This window comes from Pelophylax lessonae, assembly GCF_965119305.1.
Source record: "Pelophylax lessonae genome assembly, chromosome: 10".
NCBI lineage: Eukaryota > Metazoa > Chordata > Amphibia > Anura > Ranidae > Pelophylax > Pelophylax lessonae.
In genome coordinates this window covers 228,316,175-228,335,926 of record NC_138777.1, presented here as the reverse complement: position 1 = coordinate 228,335,926, position 19,752 = coordinate 228,316,175, and the positions used below count along the sequence as shown (strand labels likewise).

At 48.6% G+C, this 19,752-nt stretch overlaps 1 protein-coding gene across 3 annotated transcripts in view; it reads right to left on the bottom strand.

Annotated features, from left to right (window-relative positions):
- The window catches only part of AKTIP (AKT interacting protein), a 58,160-nt gene that overhangs the window by 6,343 nt on the left and 32,065 nt on the right, over positions 1–19,752 (bottom strand). For all 3 annotated transcript variants that reach the window (XM_082270042.1, XM_082270044.1, XM_082270043.1), the window contains exons 2-7: positions 17,186–17,278; positions 14,192–14,400; positions 14,029–14,093; positions 6,055–6,155; positions 3,391–3,479; positions 3,200–3,298 (exon numbers count right to left, since the gene is read on the bottom strand). In XM_082270042.1, the coding sequence (XP_082126168.1) occupies positions 3,200–3,298; positions 3,391–3,479; positions 6,055–6,155; positions 14,029–14,093; positions 14,192–14,400; positions 17,186–17,230 (608 nt within the window). In that variant the 5' untranslated portion in view covers positions 17,231–17,278. The remainder of the gene's footprint in view (positions 1–3,199; positions 3,299–3,390; positions 3,480–6,054; positions 6,156–14,028; positions 14,094–14,191; positions 14,401–17,185; positions 17,279–19,752) is intronic.

Below are 19,752 nucleotides of genomic sequence, written 5' to 3'. Positions count from 1 at the left end.
TCTCCTAAACGGTGCAAGTTTAGGAGATATTTACAGTACCTATAGGTAAGCCTCATCATAGGATCACCTATAGGTACAAACATTACAGGGGGGGTTGACAGCCACTTGAACATACACTCACTGGCCACCTTATTAGGTACACCTGTTCAATAGCTTGGTAACACAAATGACAGCAACTCAATGCATTTAGGCATCTAGACGTGATGAAGACGACTTGCTGAAGTTCACACCGAGCATCAGAATGGGGGAAGAAAGGGGATTTAAGTGACTTTGAACGTGCCATGGTTGTTGGTGTCAGACAGGCTGGTCTGAGTATTACAAAAACTGCTGATCTACTGGGATTTTCACACACAACCATCTCTTGGGTTGACAGAGAATGGTGGGAAAAGAGAAAATATCCAGTGAGCGGCGGTTGTGTGGAGGAAAATGCCTTGTTGAGGTCAGAGAAGAATGGACAGACCGGTTCCAGATGCTAGAAAGGCAACAGTAGCTCCAATAACCATTTGTTACATCCAAGGTATGCAGAATACCATCTCTGAATGCACAACATGTCCAACCTTAAAGAAGATGGGCTACAGCAGCAGAAGACCACACCGGGTGCCACTGCTGTCAGCTATGCACAGGAAATTGAGGCTACAATTGGCACAGGATCACCAGATTTGAACAATAGAAGATTGGGAAAATGTTGCCTGGTCTGAGGAGTCTCGATTTCAGCTGAGACATTCAGACTGGAGGGTCAGAATTTGGGGTAAACATGAAAGCATGGATCCATCCTGCCTTGTATTAATGGTTCAGGCTGGTGGTGTAATGGTGTGGGGGAGGAGGGGGGGGGGGGTTATGGTTCAGGCTGGTGGTGTAATGGTGTGGTGGATATTTTCTTGGCACACTTTGGTCCCCTTAGTACCAATTGAGCATGGTTTAAACCCCACAGCCTACCTGAGTATTGTTGCTGACCATGTCCATCCCTTTATGACTACACAGTGTCCCCATCTTCTGATGGCTCCTTCCAGCAGGATAATGCACCATGTCACAAAGCTCCAATCATCTCACCACTGGTTTCTTCTCCATGACAATGAGGTCACTGTACTCCAATAGCCTCCACACTCACCAGATCTCATCCAATAGAGCACCTTTGGGATGTGGTGGAATGGGAGATTCACATCATGGATGTGCAGCCCACAAATCTGCAGCAACTGCGTGATGCCATCATGTCACTATGGACCAAAATCTCTGAGGAATGTTTCCAACACCTTGTTGAATCTATGCCATGAAGAATGAAGGGAGTTCTGAAGGCAAAAGGGGGTCCAACCCGGTACTAGCAAGGTGTACCTAATAAAGTGGCCGGTGAGTGTATATTACCTAGATTTAGGGTGTTTACAGGCAACAGTGCAAATGCTTCCCCCCCACCCTTAAACCTTCAACCCAGAACTGTATAGTTGTGTTCCTCTGCCTGCAGACTTCAGCATCTTACATCGCAAAAGCAGGCGGGGAGGGACAGTTTTTGGGCAATATCGCAACATTTTTTTCCCCACATGTTCAATAAAAGGATTGATGTAACGGAACGGCAGCCCACACTGTGTGCGCTTCCATTAGTATACGGCTTCCTCCAGTCTTGAAAATAGATATCAGATATTCTAGCCGCCCCCCCATACAAAACTAGACGGAACTTAGCTTGTAGAGAACTGCAATGTTTATTTGAACAAACTCACACCGAATATATACAGAATGGACATCCCCCTCCTGATCAGATTACCCCACCAGGTCAGGTGTCTGATTACATTATCATATGCAGATGAAATTGTGTACAGAAATAACCTGAATTCATTATCTAAAGAACAACCAACACAAAAACAGTATTCTACTTTTCTACCAGTAACTAATAGATGACAATGATTCAATCAACCTGAGCCAATTAACTAGCAGACTGCCGTCGAGCTCATGAAGTACAATACACATCATAAGTGTAAACACAGAACCCACAGTAGATAACAGGTGAGTAAATCAGTAAATGGAAGACAGGTGGTTGAGCTGATATTAGCATCTGCTATGATTCTGACTGTCTTGGGGAGATATGGACTTGAATCCAAACTAACATTACTCCAAGGCCCCCCGTCTTTCATTGCCAGTGACCGTGAGTACTGTCACAATCGAGTAGCCTCAACTTGGTGTCACTCTTCACAGATTTCTTGATAAGTTGTATTTTTTGTAGGGACACCCACCCAGTGAGAAGGGCTCAGGGCACCAAAATCACTTTTTGTGTGTAGCACTGCCCCCTTGGGAGCTAATGAGAATGGATTCCCCTGGGTTACCCATAGCAACAATCTGTTAAACTTATTACTTTAAGTCCTTGGCTCAGTCAATGAACAGTCCAGGGGATTGTTTTTTTTTTGGGGGGGTTTTATTTGAGAACTTGGATAGAAGGGATGAGTGGGGTACACCAACTTAAACTACGCACAATGTTGAGGACAACCAGCTGTAGTGTATGTGGCAAGGCCGCTGCTTCACCTTTCCACAGAAGTGAAGATATCTGAATATGCTCCTTTTAAGGTTACTCTTTAGGGTCTAACTTGGCACCCCCTTTCTCACTTGCTGTGTGTGCTAGCCCCTGTGCATTGGAGTGGTCCCTTCCTGGGCAAACCCCTGGCAAGCTCCCTGGTACTCACGGACACTGTTTTTCCTCAGGTCGCTCTGCCTTCAGCTCCACTGTTCGTATCCTGGACCTCCTGGCTCAGCACCACTCTGGCTCACTAGGCCGACCACCTGCGACCACCTTCCATACAGACAGGAGGAGAGACAGCCACCACCCTCCTCCTGGGACCTGGCTTCCCGCCCAAAGACGCCCTGTCACATGTGCCCTTGGCTTTTATGACCAATCCCAGGATGCGCCACAGTTGTGCCAACCCACTGGGACAGCCACAAAAGCCAGTGTCACTGGCTGGGTTTCCTCCACTGTCCAACAGGCTCCCCTATTGAATACAATGGGGACACTCCCTCAGACCAGGTGCATCACACCCTGGACACATGTAACAGGCCGATCTATCGATCAGGCTCCCCTGATAAGCAGGCAGAGCAAACACTGCTTTTCCTAGGACCTAAGGAGGGTGCTACATGTGAATTCCCCAAAAGGTTTTTTTTAGTTCCCCTCTTGCACAGCAAAAGTAGATTTAGTAGCACTCTTCCTTCCCCCCACATTACTTACAGTACCGCAGCTTCTGGATTTAAGGGGCTGGTGGTGTCGATCTTGTAGAAAATCCTTCTTGCGTACATTAGCACTTGCCATATGTGATTGTGGTTCCTCCTGAAGGAAAAGAACATAAAAAAGGTTTTAGATGTTAGAGGAGGAATACAAATGTGAGTCAGTAACGCTCGGGTTTTTAGCATAGCACATACCTCCATTTTGCGAAAGCTCTTTTTACATCCAGCTCTCCCGAAACGGGATCAACGAGAGGATGGAAGACCGGGATGTCAAATACAAGACGCTATAAAAGGGAGACAAGAAGTAAGGAATGAGACGCCAACATACACTCAGCACTATGCAGCCCCAAACCAGAGTCAGGGTAATCAGCAAGAAAAGCCAGGCTGATGGAATCGGATATCTTAAGAAAGGTGCAAGATAGGCGACTAGAAAAATTAACCCTGCCCATCCACAATCTGTATATTAAAACAGAACGAAACCCTCATATCCTGTACACTGAAGGAAGCGGTCATCTGAATAACAGTCACATCTGCTTTTCATTTCAACTCAACTGTCAAGCCATCAAATGGCTGGTGTCATAACTAGAGATGGGCTTGGGCGTGTTCGAGTTTGCACGTGCCAAATCCTGCCAGGAAGCCGACACTGCACTCCGCTATTCACAGGCAGGGAGACATTTCCAGACCCACAGCTGCACAGATTGGGAAAGGTCTCACTACCTATGATCAGTGGAGTGCAGTGTCGGCTTCCTGGGGGGGACCAGGCACATGCAAACTCGAACACGCCCGAGCCCATCTCTATACAGAACTAATCAGATGTGCAGAACCATGGCAACTGCAGATCAAACAGAGGCCACGATGGCAGCTTCCTTGGTTGTAAAGGATAGGAGGGTTTAGTTCCACCTTAAACTGTTACTAAACCCAGGACTCTGCAGTCACTACATCTGCTCTCCCCAGGACTCTGCAGTCACTATATCTGATCTCCCCAGGACTCTGCAGTCACTATATCTGGTCTCCCCCAAGAGACTGCAGTCACTATATCTGATCTCCTTAGGAGCCTGCATTCACTATATCTGCTCTCCCCAGGAGCCTGCATTCACTATATCTGCTCTCCCCAGTAGCCTGCATTCACTATATCTGCTCTCCCCAGGAGCCTGCAGTCACTATATCTGATCTCCCCCAGGAGCCTGCATTCACTATATCTGATCTCCCCAGGAGCCTGCAGTCACTATATCTGCTCTCCCCAGGACTCTGCATTCACTATATCTGATCTCCCCAGGAGCCTGCATTCACTATATCTGCTCTCCCCAGGACTCTGCAGTCACTATATCTGCTCTCCCCAGGAGCCTGCAGTCACTATATCTGCTCTCCCCAGGAGCCTGCAGTCACTATATCTGCTCTCCCCAGGAGCCTGCAGTCACTATATCTGATCTCCCCAGGAGCCTGCAGTCACTATATCTGATCTCCCCAGGAGCCTGCAGTCACTATATCTGCTCTCCCCAGGAGCCTGCAGTCACTATATCTGCTCTCCCACAGTACACAGCATGCAAATGCAATTATTTTAGTAATTATAAACTGCTAAATACTAGAGCTGCACGAAAATAGATAAAATGAGAAATCACAATTTTTTTGCTTAGAATAAATATTACGATTCTCGGCGTAACATCTTTCACATACAAAAAAATTGGGCTAACTTTACTGTTAAGTTTTTTTTTAATAATTAATTAAAGTGCATTTTTTCCCCAAAAAACTGTTTGAAAGACTTCTGTGCAAATACAGTGCGACAAAGATTGCAATGATCGCCATTTTATTCTCCAGGGTCTCAGGTATATATATATATATATATATATATATATATATATATATATATATATATATATATATATAAATAAAAAAATAAAAAAAACACATTGTTTGGGGGGATCTAAGTAATTATCTAGCAAAATATACAGATTTTAACTTGTAAGCAGCAAGTGTCAGAGATAGGTTAAGTCTTAAGGGGTTAAACTGCCCTCACTTACAGATGGAAGTTCATTCGTTTGATCTAAACGAATGAAATGATACATTGTAAAGCATTGTGTTTATTTATCTCCCAGCCTTAGAGTCGGTTCCCACTGGGGCGACACGACTCTGTACTACTTCGGGGGCGACTTGTGCATTCCCATGCACCACGACTTCGGAGCGACTTGCATGGACTTCACATAATGGAAGTCTATGCAAGTCGCTCTGAGGTCGCCCAGAAGTAGTACAGGACCCTTTTTCTAAGTCGGAGCGACTTGTGTCGCTCCTATTAGAACCGGTCCTGTAGCAGTCAATGGACCGCGACTTGTCAGGCTGAAAAGTCGCGCTAGTGCGAATCGAGTCTAATGTTAATGAACATTCGCCAGAGGCTTTTTTTCTTTTTTTACAGCTGCGAGCAGAGAAAAGCTCTGTATGAATTAAGGAGATGCAATTTTGTAACGATAAAATCATGCAGCTCTACTAAATACCTTCTCTCATCAGCTTTTACAGCAGTCTCGTGACTTCTATCAGTGTCTTTTTAAAGCTTGAAGGCGGAGTTTGCATTCTACTCTGACTGTCCAATGATGCTGCAGGACCCCCAACCCTCTCTCTAGCAATACACACTAAAACTGAACATGTGCAGAGTGCCCCCAATACTCTGTTCTAGCAGGAGATTGATTGGGGACAGTGGAAGAAGGGGAGGATCCAACTGCCTTTTTTTGTAAACACAATTGGGGGGGATTAACCCCTTAGGTTCCACAGTGAGTATAACAAGCATGCTTTTCTGCATATACAGACTGATTTTACTGTTGTTGGTTTAGTTAACACTTAACTCTCTACGATAGCAAAGCGAGTACTTACCGGACATTCGCCATCGGGATAATTATCAGGGATGTATACTGTGAATTTAAATACACCGTCCTGGTACAGTCCATGCCTTATGAATATGACTCCAAACCACACTGGAAATTAGGAGAGCATTATTATTGCACAACCAGGTCAGGAAGTGACAAAACTATATTACTACAGACAAGTCATTTACACAATGTACACCCAAAAAAAATATACAGCATAGTAGAGGCGGAATTAATGCAATCCGGTCTTTTAAGTCAAAGTCATGTCTATGGAGAGAGCAAAGATAATTTCATCTTATACAAGTACAAAAAAAAAAAATTAGAACATCAAAAAAAAAATTTAATTTCAGTAATTCAAATGTGAAACTCGTGTATTTTGTATAGATGTGCAATATATTTTAAACATTTATTTTTTTTTTTTCTGATTATGGCTTACAGCTAGTGAAAACCCGGAATGCTGGATCTCAGAAAATTAGATTACATAAGACCAATAAAAAATAAAAAAAAACCAACCCAGTCATGGAAGAGGGATCCGTCCTCTTCCGTTCAGAGGGTAGTAGAGTGTAAATGGGCAGCGGAGTTGGTTTACACCCAGCTGCCCAGCAGATGGGGGCTTTATCTGTGTCTTCTCTGCAAAAAACGGAATTTTTGTAAAATCTTACCTGTAAAATTCCTTTCTCTGAGTCCTCCGACAGTCGCCGCCTCTTCATATTCGTCACATATGGGGTATTAGACTTTGTTCCGAAGGAGTAGCTAGGCAACAGAATATGTTAACAATAAAGCTTTAACATATCCCACCCTCAAGGGGTGGTCCCCTCAGTCAATACCCTCCTACTTCCTGCAACCATATCTCAGTTTTAGTGGAATAGCAGTAGAGTATACAATCAAACCCCAAAAGAGGGGCGGGGGCGGCGACTGTCGGAGGACTCAGAGAAAGGAATTTTACAGGTAAGATTTTACAAAAATTCCGTTTTCTCTTACGTCCTCCGACAGTCGCCGCCTCTTCATATTCGTCACATATGGGGACGTCCCAAAGCAGTGCAAACATGAGGGGTGGGAAACGCATCCGCGCCGAAAGGCAACGCAGTCTCCGCATCAAAGAAGGAACCTTACCAAAGGAAGGAAACCAGCTGGGCAACAGCAAAAAACAAGTGCTCAACAGGAGCAACAACCCAGGAAAAGACAAAAAAACCAGGGGATACAAAACTTATCCCAACAGCCAGGAGTCCCCAACAAGGGACCCTAGGGAACAGCCGCACTAAGAACCTTGCGGCCAAAGGAAGCATCCGCCGATGCCTGAACATCTACTTTGTAGAATTTTGTGAAAGTGTGCACGGTCGACCAAGTCGCCGCCTTACACACCTGGGCTACAGAAGCCCCATGACGACAGGCCCAAGACGTACTCAGAGATCTAGTAGAGTGCGCCTTCACAGGCACAGGGGGAACCTTCCCCTGCAAAGCATAGGCCTGTTCAATGGTCTGCCTGATCCATTTGGCGATGGTAGAGGCCGAAGCCGCCATGCCCTTCCGAGGACCCTCTGGAAGAACAAACAAGGAGTCCGTCTTTCGAAAAGACTCAGTCGATTTAAGGTAAACCCTTATCGCCCGAACATCCAGAGAGTGCAATCTCACCTCCTTTGGATGTTTAGGCTTCGTGCACAACGAAGGCAAGACAATATCCTCATTAAGATGGAATTCCGAAACCCGTTTCGGCAGAAAAGAAGGATTAGGTCGCAAGACCACCTTATCCAAATGAATAACCAGGTACGGAGACTTGCAGGACAAAGCCGCCAGCTCCGACACTCTGCGAGCCGAAGTGATCGCCACCAAAAAGGCGACCTTTTTGGACAACATAGACAACGAGATCTCCCTGATCTGTTCAAAAGGAGCACGTTGTAACACAGATAGAACGAGATTCAAGTCCCAAGGGGGCAGAGGATCCCGCCTCGGGGGAACCAGATGCCGCACACCCTGAACAAAGGTGCCAACCAATGGGTTAGAAGCCACGGGACGTTGAAACAGAACGGCCAGAGCAGACACCTGACCCTTTATCGTAGCCAGCGCCAAACGCTGATCAACACCCGTTTGAAGGAAAGACAGCACACGGGACACCGAGTACGTGCGGGGTGAAAACCCCCTGGACTCACACCAGGCAAAATAGGCCTTCCAAGTACGGTAATAAACCTTCCCCGAGGAAGACTTCCTCGCGTTGATTAAAGTATGAACGACCTCCGGAGAGAGACCCCTCTCCTTCAGGACCTCGGTCTCAACAGCCAGGCCGTCAAAGCTGTAAAGCAGGATGGTATATCGGTCCTTGAGACAGTAGATCGTCTCGAAGAGGCAGACGCCACGGGGCGTCGACCGCCAGATTCACGAGGTCTGCGTACCAGGACCGGCGAGGCCAGTCCGGTGCCACAAGAATCACCGTGTTGCGTTCCGAGTGTAACCTGCGAAGGAACCTGGACAGCAACTGATCGGTGGAAACGCGTACATCAGCCTGTACTGATGCCACGGGGCCACTAACGCGTCCGACGCGTCTGCCCGAGGGTCGCGCGTCCTTGCCACGAACCTCTTCACCTTGTTGTTGAGGCGAGACGCGAACAGGTCCACATCTGGAAGACCCCACTTCGCGCACAACGTCTGGAAGACAGCCGGATGGAGAGACCATTCCCCCTGATCCAGGGTCTGGCGACTCAGATAGTCCGCCTGCCAGTTCTCCACTCCCGGAATGTGAACCGCCGTTATCGCCGGGACATGAGTCTCGGCCCAAGACAGAATGTCGGCCACTTCTCGAGCCGCTCGGGCACTCCTGGTGCCCCCTTGGTGGTTGATGTAGGCCACCGCCGTGGCATTGTCCGTCTGCACCCGAACCGGGCAACCCTGCAGCCGGTCCGTCCAGCGATGAAGACAGAGACTTATCGCACGCAATTCCAGAATGTTGATCGGAAGGGAAGACTCCCCCTCCGACCAAGTCCCCTGAGCGGACAGAACGCCCAGAACTCCACCCCAGCCCGACAGGCTGGCATCCGTGGTGATTACCGTCCACGAGATCGGACGAAACGACTTGCCCCCGGACACCAACGGGGACTGGAGCCACCACAGAAGGTTTTCCCTGGTGCGAAGACTCAACGAGATTTGAAGATCCAGAGATGGAGGTCGCCCGTCCCACCTGGACAGGATCTCCGCTTGGAGACCCCGCGTGTGAAACTGTGCGAAAGGAATCGCCTCGAAGGCCGAGACCATCAATCCCAGACATCTCATACACGTCCGCAGAGACGAGTTCGGAACGTCCCTGAGGGACCCGACTTCCTCCCGGAGAGTCCTGAGTTTGTCTTCCGGCAGGAAGACCTTCGCCTGCACCGAGTCCAGTATCATTCCCAGATAGGGGAGACGAACCGACGGACTCAGTGTCGACTTTGGAAAATTCATCGTCCAACCAAACTCCTGCAGAGTTTGCATCGTGACAGACAGGTCCTCCTCCTCCAGACCCTGGCTGGTCGCAGACTGAACCAGAATGTCGTCCAGATACCCCAGGACAGAAACGCCCTGGGCCCTCAATAATGCCAGAACCGGTGCAAGCACCTTGGTGAAGACCCGCGGAGCCGAGACCAAAGGGCAACGCCACGAACTGGTAGTGATCCTCCGCAATGGCAAATCGAAGGTACCTCTGATGACCCTCGAATATGGGGATGTGAAGGTACGCATCCTTCAAATCGATGGAGGCCATGAATTCCCCCAGGAAACAGGGCAGCCACCACCGACCGCAGGGATTCCATGCGGAACTTGCGAACCCGCACAGAGCGGTTCAGAGCCTTCAAGTCCAGAATCGGACGAACCTTGCCCTCCTTTCTGGGCACGGTGAACAGATTGGAATAAAACCCCCGAAACCTGTCCCGATGAGGCACCGGAACCACCACTCCCTGAGCCCTCAGGTCCCGCACCGCCAGGTGCAGGTCCCGCAAGCGCTCTGGAGACAGGGAAAAAATCTGCTCTCCGGCCGAGAGAGAAACTCGATCTTGTAACCAGATCGAACGATTTCCAGAATCCATCTGTCCCGCACACGGGCCAACCAGGGCTGAAGAAAACCGAGCAAGCGTCCCCCCACCCCAAAACTGGGTGAGGGCGCCCCTTCAGGCCGAACTGTTATGGGCTGCAGGTCCGGATTGGCCGGACTTCTGTTTCCCAGACCAGGGCTTCTTCTGAGAGCCTTGAACTTTGAACGGTTTGCCCTTGTAGTGCGGCCGAAAGGCACGAAAGGACCCCTGAGGGGGCCGAAAATTTGCATGCTTCTTCCCAGAAGCCCCCTTAGCCTTGGGGAAATGGGGCAAGAGAGTGCTCTTACCCCCGGTGATCCCCTTAATCAACACATCCAGGGACTCCCCAAAAAGGCGAGACCCATCATAAGGCAGATTGGCTAAGGTCTTACGTGAAGATTGGTCCACCGACCAACATTTTAACCAAACCAGGCGGCGAGACAACACCGCCACGCTGTGCACACGTGCAGCCAACGGAATCAGGTCCAGGTCCGCATCACACAGATACATGACACCCTGGTGGATCTGATCCACCATATCCAGGGTCGCCGGCGAGGCCGAGTCGGCCACTAGGACGCGCCTAAGCATCTGCGTCCAACTTGCGATCGCCTGGGCCGCCATGAGAGAAGCAAACAGAGCCTTAAGCATAGAACCCGTAACAGAATAAGTATGACGGGCAAGAGACTCCAGTCTCCTATCCGTGGCATCCCGGAAAACAGGGGAACCCTCTGCAGGAATCGCAGTGGCTTTGTTCAAAACCGCAATTGCATGATCCACTGGTGGAGGCACACACCACCTTTCATCAGTGGCAGGCGAAAAAGGATAACGCAGCTTGAATTTACTTGGTACCGCAAAAGGTTTGCGCAGATCGCGCCATTGATCCTTAACAGCGCGCTGAAAATCAGCATTGCAGGGAAAAACCTGCGGCGTCCTGCGTTTTCTCTGCGTCCCATAAGCCGCCAAGGCAGCGGGGGGACACACTTCGTCCTGCAAACGCAGCGTTTGCTTAATGGAAGCAATCAACTCATCCATGATTGCAAGCTCTTCAGGCGAGCCAGGGGGAGAATTATCGACCCCCTCAACTTCAGCCTCCACCTCAGACCCCACTAGATCAAGAGAGGAGCGGGACCCCGATAAGGAGGCCCCTGCCAGAACAGCCCCATCACCTTCACCCTCAGAATCAGAGGAAAGAGCAACTCTGGGCCTTTTAGTAGATTGAGCAGCCACCAGCATTTGCACCTGAGCAGCAAGGCCAGCCACAATAGTGGCTAAATCCCCCCCTGGGGGGGAAACAGCGGTCCCCTGGCTTTCCACCAATACTGTAGGAAATTTGCCCTCCTGAGAATCCATTGCCCCTGTAACGCCAGACAACCAAGGGTTAACTGCCCCTTTTAAGCAACCGCGGCAAGCGCAGCCCACCGCACCACACTCAAGCACAATGAGACCCCCACAGGGAATATGCAAACTGAACACAGGCAATGGATAGCAAGAACAGAAGGATAAAACCTGAGGAGACCCGCGCCGCTGCTGCTGCCTCGATCGGTGTTCCTGGAAAGAGGAAGTGATGCTGCCAGGGCGCTCTATGTAAGCCTATGGAGGCTACAAGAAAATGGCCGCCATGCATGTAAACCATGTGGCCGGAGCGGGTGTAGGCAAAATGGCGTCGTTTGGCGCCGAAACCGCCGCTCCACAGTGCATTAAAACACACATTACATTCCAATATAAGAATACATGTCAGATCGCCGCAGCGATCGCTGTATATGCCCAAACATGCCAAAAAAACATGCCCCACAGCACACAGCTTCTCACACTGCCCAGTCTGACACACACAGTGTCATACAGCTCCCCCCCCCCCCTTGCAGCCCACAGCATGCAGCCGAGAGAAAGGGAGACAAGCAGTGTGAATAGAGGCAGGTTACACAGTCCCAGACTGACACCCCCCCAGACAGACAGGTCCCCACATAAATACACTTACCTCACATGGCGTGGGGGACCCGCACAGGCGAACAAGCCGCTGCACATGAGGCAGGGAGAGTCGCAATTCAAGACGCACAAAATGGGGGTTAAGAAACCGCACAGCGTCCAGTGAGGTAGCCACCTCACCAATCATCCCTGCACCGAACAGGGATGGGTCGTTCACTATGCCAGGAGCGTTACCTGGCTGAACGCTCGATGGCAGACTGGGAAGCCACTGACCCACGACCTGCGACCAGGGGGATCAGCCCGAGACCCAGTCCGCATGATCCTCTTCGTCCGAAGAACTAACTAACGCTGACAAAATAACAGCTAATTAAAGGTAGAGAGAAAAACTCAAACAAAATATTAAAAAGAAGAAAGAGTCTGGGACAGAAAGTCCCAGCACAGAGAGAGCCAGCCACTCCTGACAAGCTAGACATTAAAACTGAGATATGGTTGCAGGAAGTAGGAGGGTATTGACTGAGGGGACCACCCCTTGAGGGTGGGATATGTTAAAGCTTTATTGTTAACATATTCTGTTGCCTAGCTACTCCTTCGGAGCAAAGTCTAATACCCCATATGTGACGAATATGAAGAGGCGGCAACTGTCGGAGGACGTAAGAGAAACTGAGCAGGCACAGGCGTACCATCCACCAGCTCTGCTTCCATCAGCAAGGGATCTGTGAGCAGATCCCCCTGCTGATCAGGACGGAGTCCACCCCATCTAAAAGGGGCCTAAGCTGGATGGGGTAGCTTAAAAAGAAAAATGGATTTTTGCCTTACCGTAAAATCCTTTTCTCTGACGTTCATTGACAGACGCAGCTCCATTTAATTCCTGACCACGGGGTTATGCTGCCCCCCTACAGGAGTAGAACACTAGGCAGGAAAAAGCTTTACCACGCCGCCTATGGGGCAGTCCCTGCAGGCATACACCCACTCACTCTGCTATAGGCTTCAGTTTTGTTGCAAGCAGAGTTTAGAGGAAAAACCCCATCCCACTCAAGATGGAGGGGTGGGTGCTGCGTCTGTCAATGAACTTCAGAGAAAAGGATTTTACGGTAAGACAAAAATCCAGTTTCATTGACAGACGCAGCTCCATTTAATTCTTGACCATTGGTACGTCCCAAAGCAGTATTTCCATGAGGGGTGAAAACAACGCAGAAAAAGAATGGAATTCCCAACAAGGTATAAAAACTTTAGCCAACCAGAGAATATAGAGCTCAACCAGGAACAACAGGAGCTCACCTGGACAAACACCCTCAAAGAGACTTATGCCTCGTACACACGCATCGATAGTTGGCCGTGAATTTTCGGCCAACGTCCAATCGGCCGATTTTCAGCTTGTTAGTATGATGCTTTCGACAACCGACTCCGACTTTTCGGCCGAACAAAATCTGGTGTGCATGCTATAAAATTTGTTGGCCGTCAACAGAACGGCCGATTTTCCATCAGTCAGTACAGATTTCAGCAGACAAAAATCTGATGAGCAAGACTGGGCATGCTCAGAGAAGAAAAAACACACGGAAAGTAAACCAGAACATGACATCACTTCTGAAGTTGGTTGTTGGCCGAGAAAATTCGTGTGCAGTCTAGAGCCCATTTCAACCAACACTGGACAAAAGACGGCCGATCGGTCGGCCGATAATCGTTGCGTGTGTACGAGGCACAAGTCTCAAACCGCAGCCTGCAAAACCTTGCGGCCAAAAGCAGCATCAGAGCATGCCATCCAAAAAATAAAATAAAAAAACAGCTAAGACTAGAACTAGGTCCTACTCCTAAACTAGGCAGAAAAACTGAAGCCTATAGCAGAGTGTGTGGGTGTATGCCTGCAGGGACGGCCCCATAAGCGTAGTAAAGCTTTTTCCTGCCTAGTGTTCTACTCCTGTAGGGGCAGCATAACCCAATGGTCAGGAATTAAGTGGAGCTGCGTCTGTCAATGAACGATAGAGAAAGTATCAATTTGTTAAAAATTGAAATGTAACATGGCTTACCCAATGCTGAGCGATAGGAAGGCTGCACATAGACCCCAGGGAGCTTCTGCTTCACCACCAGCGTACTAAAAAAACAATTTCAAAAGAAAAAAAAAAAATATATCATTTGATTGAATGAAATGTAACAGAGCTATAAATAATGTGAACAGTGCAGGAGACTCACAATTCTGCCAAGAGTGAATACTCCAGGTAGAAAGGGCCATAGGAGGCGTGTGTCCCGTTTGTGGACTGTACAGTCGGGGCTGGAGAAATAGGTTTGGTAATAGGGACTGCATTCTTGGGGATCATAGGGAGCTGTTTCTTGTTTGATGAGGACCGAGGGGGGCTGATTTTTTGATCTCCGGTTACAATCTTCTCTTCATTATCCGGTCTCTGCAAAACAGCACATAAAATTCAATATAACAAAAAGTATCTGAGGAATAAAGGAACTCTATGAAGGGAAAAAAAAACAGCCATCTAAGGCCCCTTTCACACTTGTGCGACTTGTCCTGTGACTTGGGACTGCAAAGTCGCATGAAAAGTCCTACTCCATGATTTCCAATGAGTACCGTTTATATTTGTGCAAACTCATAGTCCCTGCACTACTTTGGTCCAACTTTGATGCGTTTTGAGATCCATAGACCTCATGATTACACAGGCATGGCTTCAAGCCTAGTCAAAATCGTGGCAAAATCATGCGACTTTTAGGTGTAAAAGGGGCCTAAGAGTACAAAAGGATCCCCACAACCATCGCAGCAATCCAGGATGTTATCCATTACCCCTATTTCAGGACATGGGCCAATTTACTCATTCATTTAGAAACTTCAGTGAGAACAGTTCAACTAGAGCGAAGGCCAATCACTTTTTCTTTAAGTTTTTATTGCTGTGTCCCCATTGGAGGAATTCACCCCATTTGTTTTGCTGACTATCGGAAGAGGGAGGAAATCTTCCAGCTATTGGCATCTGTGGAGCGGGCGCTTTCTTAGCTGCGCTTGTCTCTTCCATGGAAGGCCACACAGGACTGGCAGGAGTTAACAGGTCTTCATGAAGCTGGATAGGAGCCAGAGCGGATATTCATATGGACTGTGCACAGGTAATCTTATGAATGCAATTCTATACGGTGTTAAATAATAACAGGTTGATTGCGCTAGGGCTTAGCTCTCTCGATTTTTTTTTTATGTCTTCATAGTGCCTGACCCCATGGGCAACTCAAGAACTGCATTGATGGGATGTGAATTAACCCCTGCCTACTGCAGAATATTGGCCTTCATACAGGAGCCTCGGATGCAGGCTGATGTGGGTTTTACTTGGAGTGAAGCGGCGCAATTAAGAAGATACTGTTGTCGCTGGGCCCCCAGCGGAGAGGACATGGCGCCCCGTCGCTGGGCCCCCCAGCAGGGAAGGACATGGCGCCCCGTCGCTGGGCCCCCCAGCAGGGAAGGACATGGCGCCCCGTCGCTGGGCCCCCCAGCAGGGAAGGACATGGCGCCCCGTCGCTGGGCCCCCCAGCAGGGAGGAGGAAACAGTGTCCTGTTGTTGGTATTAGTGGAAGGTAGGGCTGAACGATAGTCGATATGATATCGACTATCGTTCTGTGGGCGATATTCATATCGCCGAAGACACAATATTTAGTATAGGCAGGGAGGCAGGGAGAAGTCGGGACTCGGCGGGGGGAGGAGGACTCACAGTGTTTACATCCGTCCCATGTTCCGTGAAGCGCCATTCTCTGCCCATAGATAAGCTCCGCACACCGGGGGGCAGTGTGGGGAATGTAGTTCTTCGCTCCGATGTTCCTCCACTGGTTGGCGCCTACAAAGACTACATCTCCCGGCATCCCTTGCACCTTATCAGCTGCCACTGCACACAGACAGACAGCTCCAGCGGTGTCCTATCACACCGGAGGGGGATGATGTCACCTGCACGCAGAGACAATTCAAATACATCGCCGCGTATGAGGAGCTCGGGCAGGATTCATGAGGGACCCGGTGTAACGTTAAAAAACCATACCCCGTGGAGAAACCATACCCTCGTCACTTCCGGTCTGAAACAGCTGAGCAGCGCAGCAGTGCGCATGCTCAGAGCCCCGGATACGTGATTGAACATTAAAGAATTAGACAAGTGCGCATGCTCGGTGGGCATGAAATTCTCACGGCACTGTGTCTAATGTAAAACTTGCGGCGCTTACATTAAAACTGCTTATCTGAAACGTAAATCATCTCCGCTCTTCGCCCTGTCACTGCCCTCATCTCCGGTAATAAATATAAAAGCGGCGGCGGGTGTATGAGATGTAAATGTGACGGCGATCGCGGCTCCGTGATCCGCTTTTATATTTATTACGGGAGATGAGGGCTGTTACAGCGATAGGAGAGGACATGATTTACGTTTCAGAGGAGCTGTTTTAATGTAAGCGCCGCAAGTGTAACTACCGTGAGAAATCCATACCCTCCGTAGCTGAACCGGAAGTGACGAGGGTATGGTTTTCTCACGGGTATGGATTTTTCAAGGAACACCGGCATGCTCAGGTGAGAGACCCTCCCTATGCTAGGAATGGCTGTGCTGGAGAACACGGACAGTACACAATGCTTATAGGCGTGACAGCTATGTGGGGAGACTGCTAATACTCGGTGCGGGGTGCATGGAGGGTGTTCCATTGAGAAGAGCAGCTTGCTGGGTGGCTGGAGCCTCCCATTGATCTGCAGTCACTGGTCTCACTGGACACAATGGGGGCAACTACTGCCTTCCTTTCATTCTCCTCCATTCCCACTGGAAGCACGGCGCAGAAGGCTGTGCTGCTGCCTGCATGCCATGCTGCAATACTTCATGATTTCCATCCATTCTCAATATCGCAATATATATCGTTGGAAAAAAAAATATCGCAATATATTTTTTTTCCAATATCGTGCAGGCCTAGTGGAAGGAACAGTGCCCTGGCATCACTGGGAGGAATTATGCCCAACTGTTAGTGTCAGTGAAAAAAATGGTGCTCCATCGCTGGCATCAGTAGGAGTATTACTGCCTCATTTCAGTGGAAGGAATAGTGCCCCAAGGGCCAGATAAAGGCAAGCAAAAGGCCACATTCAGCCCACTGATCAAAAGGATCAAGCTGAAAGGCTGCAACACAGGCAATGCGTTTTTTTCCCCCTTTTAGACACCTTGGAAAATACGCCAACATTCCTACCTTTCTTACAGATGCTGACGACATGCTCCAGAAAGGATTCATCATCTCACCTCCGGACAAAGCACGTCTCTTCTCGAGGATCAACCTCTGCCGCTGCAACACAAACAGCGAAAAAATAAAAAATTAGGGTCTGAAGTAAATTAAATCTATGCCTGCACCTTCAGCTACCAGACATTTAAATGAAAAAACACGACTACAAGCCAGATGGTTGCCATCGGGAAATACTTTTGAATCCGTGAAAATGGGGCGTCAGAAAATGCCCGTATGAAGCAGGGTACCCGTTGATTAAATCCCTTACCATTTGCCACGGAAAAGCTAAACAAGACACGGCTATGTAGGCAAGACATTAACATGGAAGTTTTTCCACTACAGTGCAGCACTATGCACGAACGGCACAGTAACTATGAACAAAAGAGACATTATTCAGGATTTCTCAATGCGAGTCATCGCGTGCCAGGCCAAAGGGTGAAATTTGGCCTGACACTGAACAATCTATTCTTACTGAGTGCAGCCGGCAGAGTGCATTCACATCACCGACAAATGCATGTCTTTATATATTACAATGAATTCAAAATAAAAAAAATACATTTTTTTCCTCCTAAAAATGGAGGAAAAAGCAGCAGTGTGTTATACGCCAATTTAAAAAAAAAAAAAAGAAAAAAAGTCCAGAAAGCAGCGCCAAGAGATAGAAGGGGGCGGGCGGCGGCGAGGAGAAGGAAGGACGTGCTGTCATCGGAAGTCCCACCTCCTATGCCGATGTCTATCATAGGCGCCAGGACTTCCGATGACAGCGCGTCCTTCCTTCTTCTCGGCGCCGCCCGCCCCTTCTACCTCTCGGCGCTGCTTTCTGGACATTTTTAAAAAAGTGATTTGTATAGTGGCACTGGCGAAGGCTGCATGTATGGGCACTGGCAAGGCTGCATGTATGGGCACTGGCAAGGCTGCATGTATGGGCACTGCACTGATGAGGCTGCATTTAATTTTAAAAAAATGTTCTGAGTTCAAAGCTGTTTATTTTAAATTTCAGCTTTTTTCCTGAAATTTCTCCCCTAAAATTTAGGTGCGTGTTATACGCAGATAAATACGGTAAATAAAATAAAAAAAAGTTTGGCTCTTGGTTTTCAACAAGTAAGCTGCAAAGTAATTTGGCCAGTTTTATCAACCTCAGCCTCTACAGCGGCTGCTGAACTACACACCCCAGGATGCCTCTCCAACTCTGTCCCAGAGAAGCTCTTGAAATAATTTTCAGATCACAGCTAACCCCTGCTAAGACAAATTCATTGGGTGGGGGGGGTCAGTGGGAAAAGTGCCCTTTACCATTGGTGGCCAATGGGAAGCGTACAGACTGCCTCCGTTAAAGTGGTGGTCAAAATGCCACCCTTACAGAGCGCTTAAAAGACCATTGTTGCCATGCAACTGACTCTGCCAAGTGGCATTGGCCCCTATGGAGGTACCACCAGGCAGGAGGTCAATCAGCCACAGTTCAAGGAATCCCTAGCAAGCTCTGGGGGAACCCTAGATGAAAATGGCCGGCCATTCTGATCAGATCCCAATTTTAAAAAGGGGCCTTCCCACCTTTGGATTACCAAGTGGAGAGCCCCTCTACTACAAATGGAATGTGACCAGTTGAGGTAATCCTTATTGTATTCCTAATTACCCATTTGTGGCCTCTACTACTAGCAGTGAGACTTCTGAGATGCTTGGAGTTGCCTTACCTTCTCTTACATGATGCAACTCCGGTCCCGGAGACTCGGACCTGAAGATAGAATACCCCTTTAGCTCCTCAACAGCGCACCCCTGAATCCAACTAGAGTGGTGACCAATGAAAAATAGTAGCCTATAGCACTAGTTTTCGGTTTACCATATCCATATCAGTGAGATATTAGTGTAAGCTGGTTGCTAGGAGTTACTGAGATTTGCCTTGATTAAAATGGTACATCAACCAGATTAGCAATGACTTGTAGTAAAGGTTAGAACTAGATTTATTGACAAACCCCCCAAGGAGTTTTTTCCTCACTCCCTGTCCCAGAAGCACAAATGTAAAATCTCATGAAACGGATGGGATATTCCATTTTGGACAGCAGTCAAGGAGACAGGTGTCCCAATTTGGTAACCAGTACCAAGGGTGGGATTTCTCTGTACTTTCTTTCCTGGCAATAACGGTCACAGGAGGGAAGAATCAACCCAACGAGGACACAGCTAGATATCCTCCATTCCTTTGTTGGAGCCGCGTGTCCACCAACTCCAACAAAAAGGAATAGAACACCAGGGAGGATTCTAGCTAAGTTCTGTGGTCGGAGCTTACACAGGGGTTAAAGACTTCCTCTTCAGCCTCAGATGACCATTTCAGGTCTGGCAATTGACCACTCAGTAATAGGCACCGTATATTGGATGTCGTCGGAGCTTACACATGATTAAGGACTTCCTCCTCAGCCTCAGATGACCATTTCAGGTCTGGCAATTGACCGCTCAGGAATAGGCACCGTATATATTGGATGTCGTTGGAGCTTACACAGGATTAAGGACTTCCTCCTCCTCAGCCTCATATGACTATGTTCAGGTCTGGC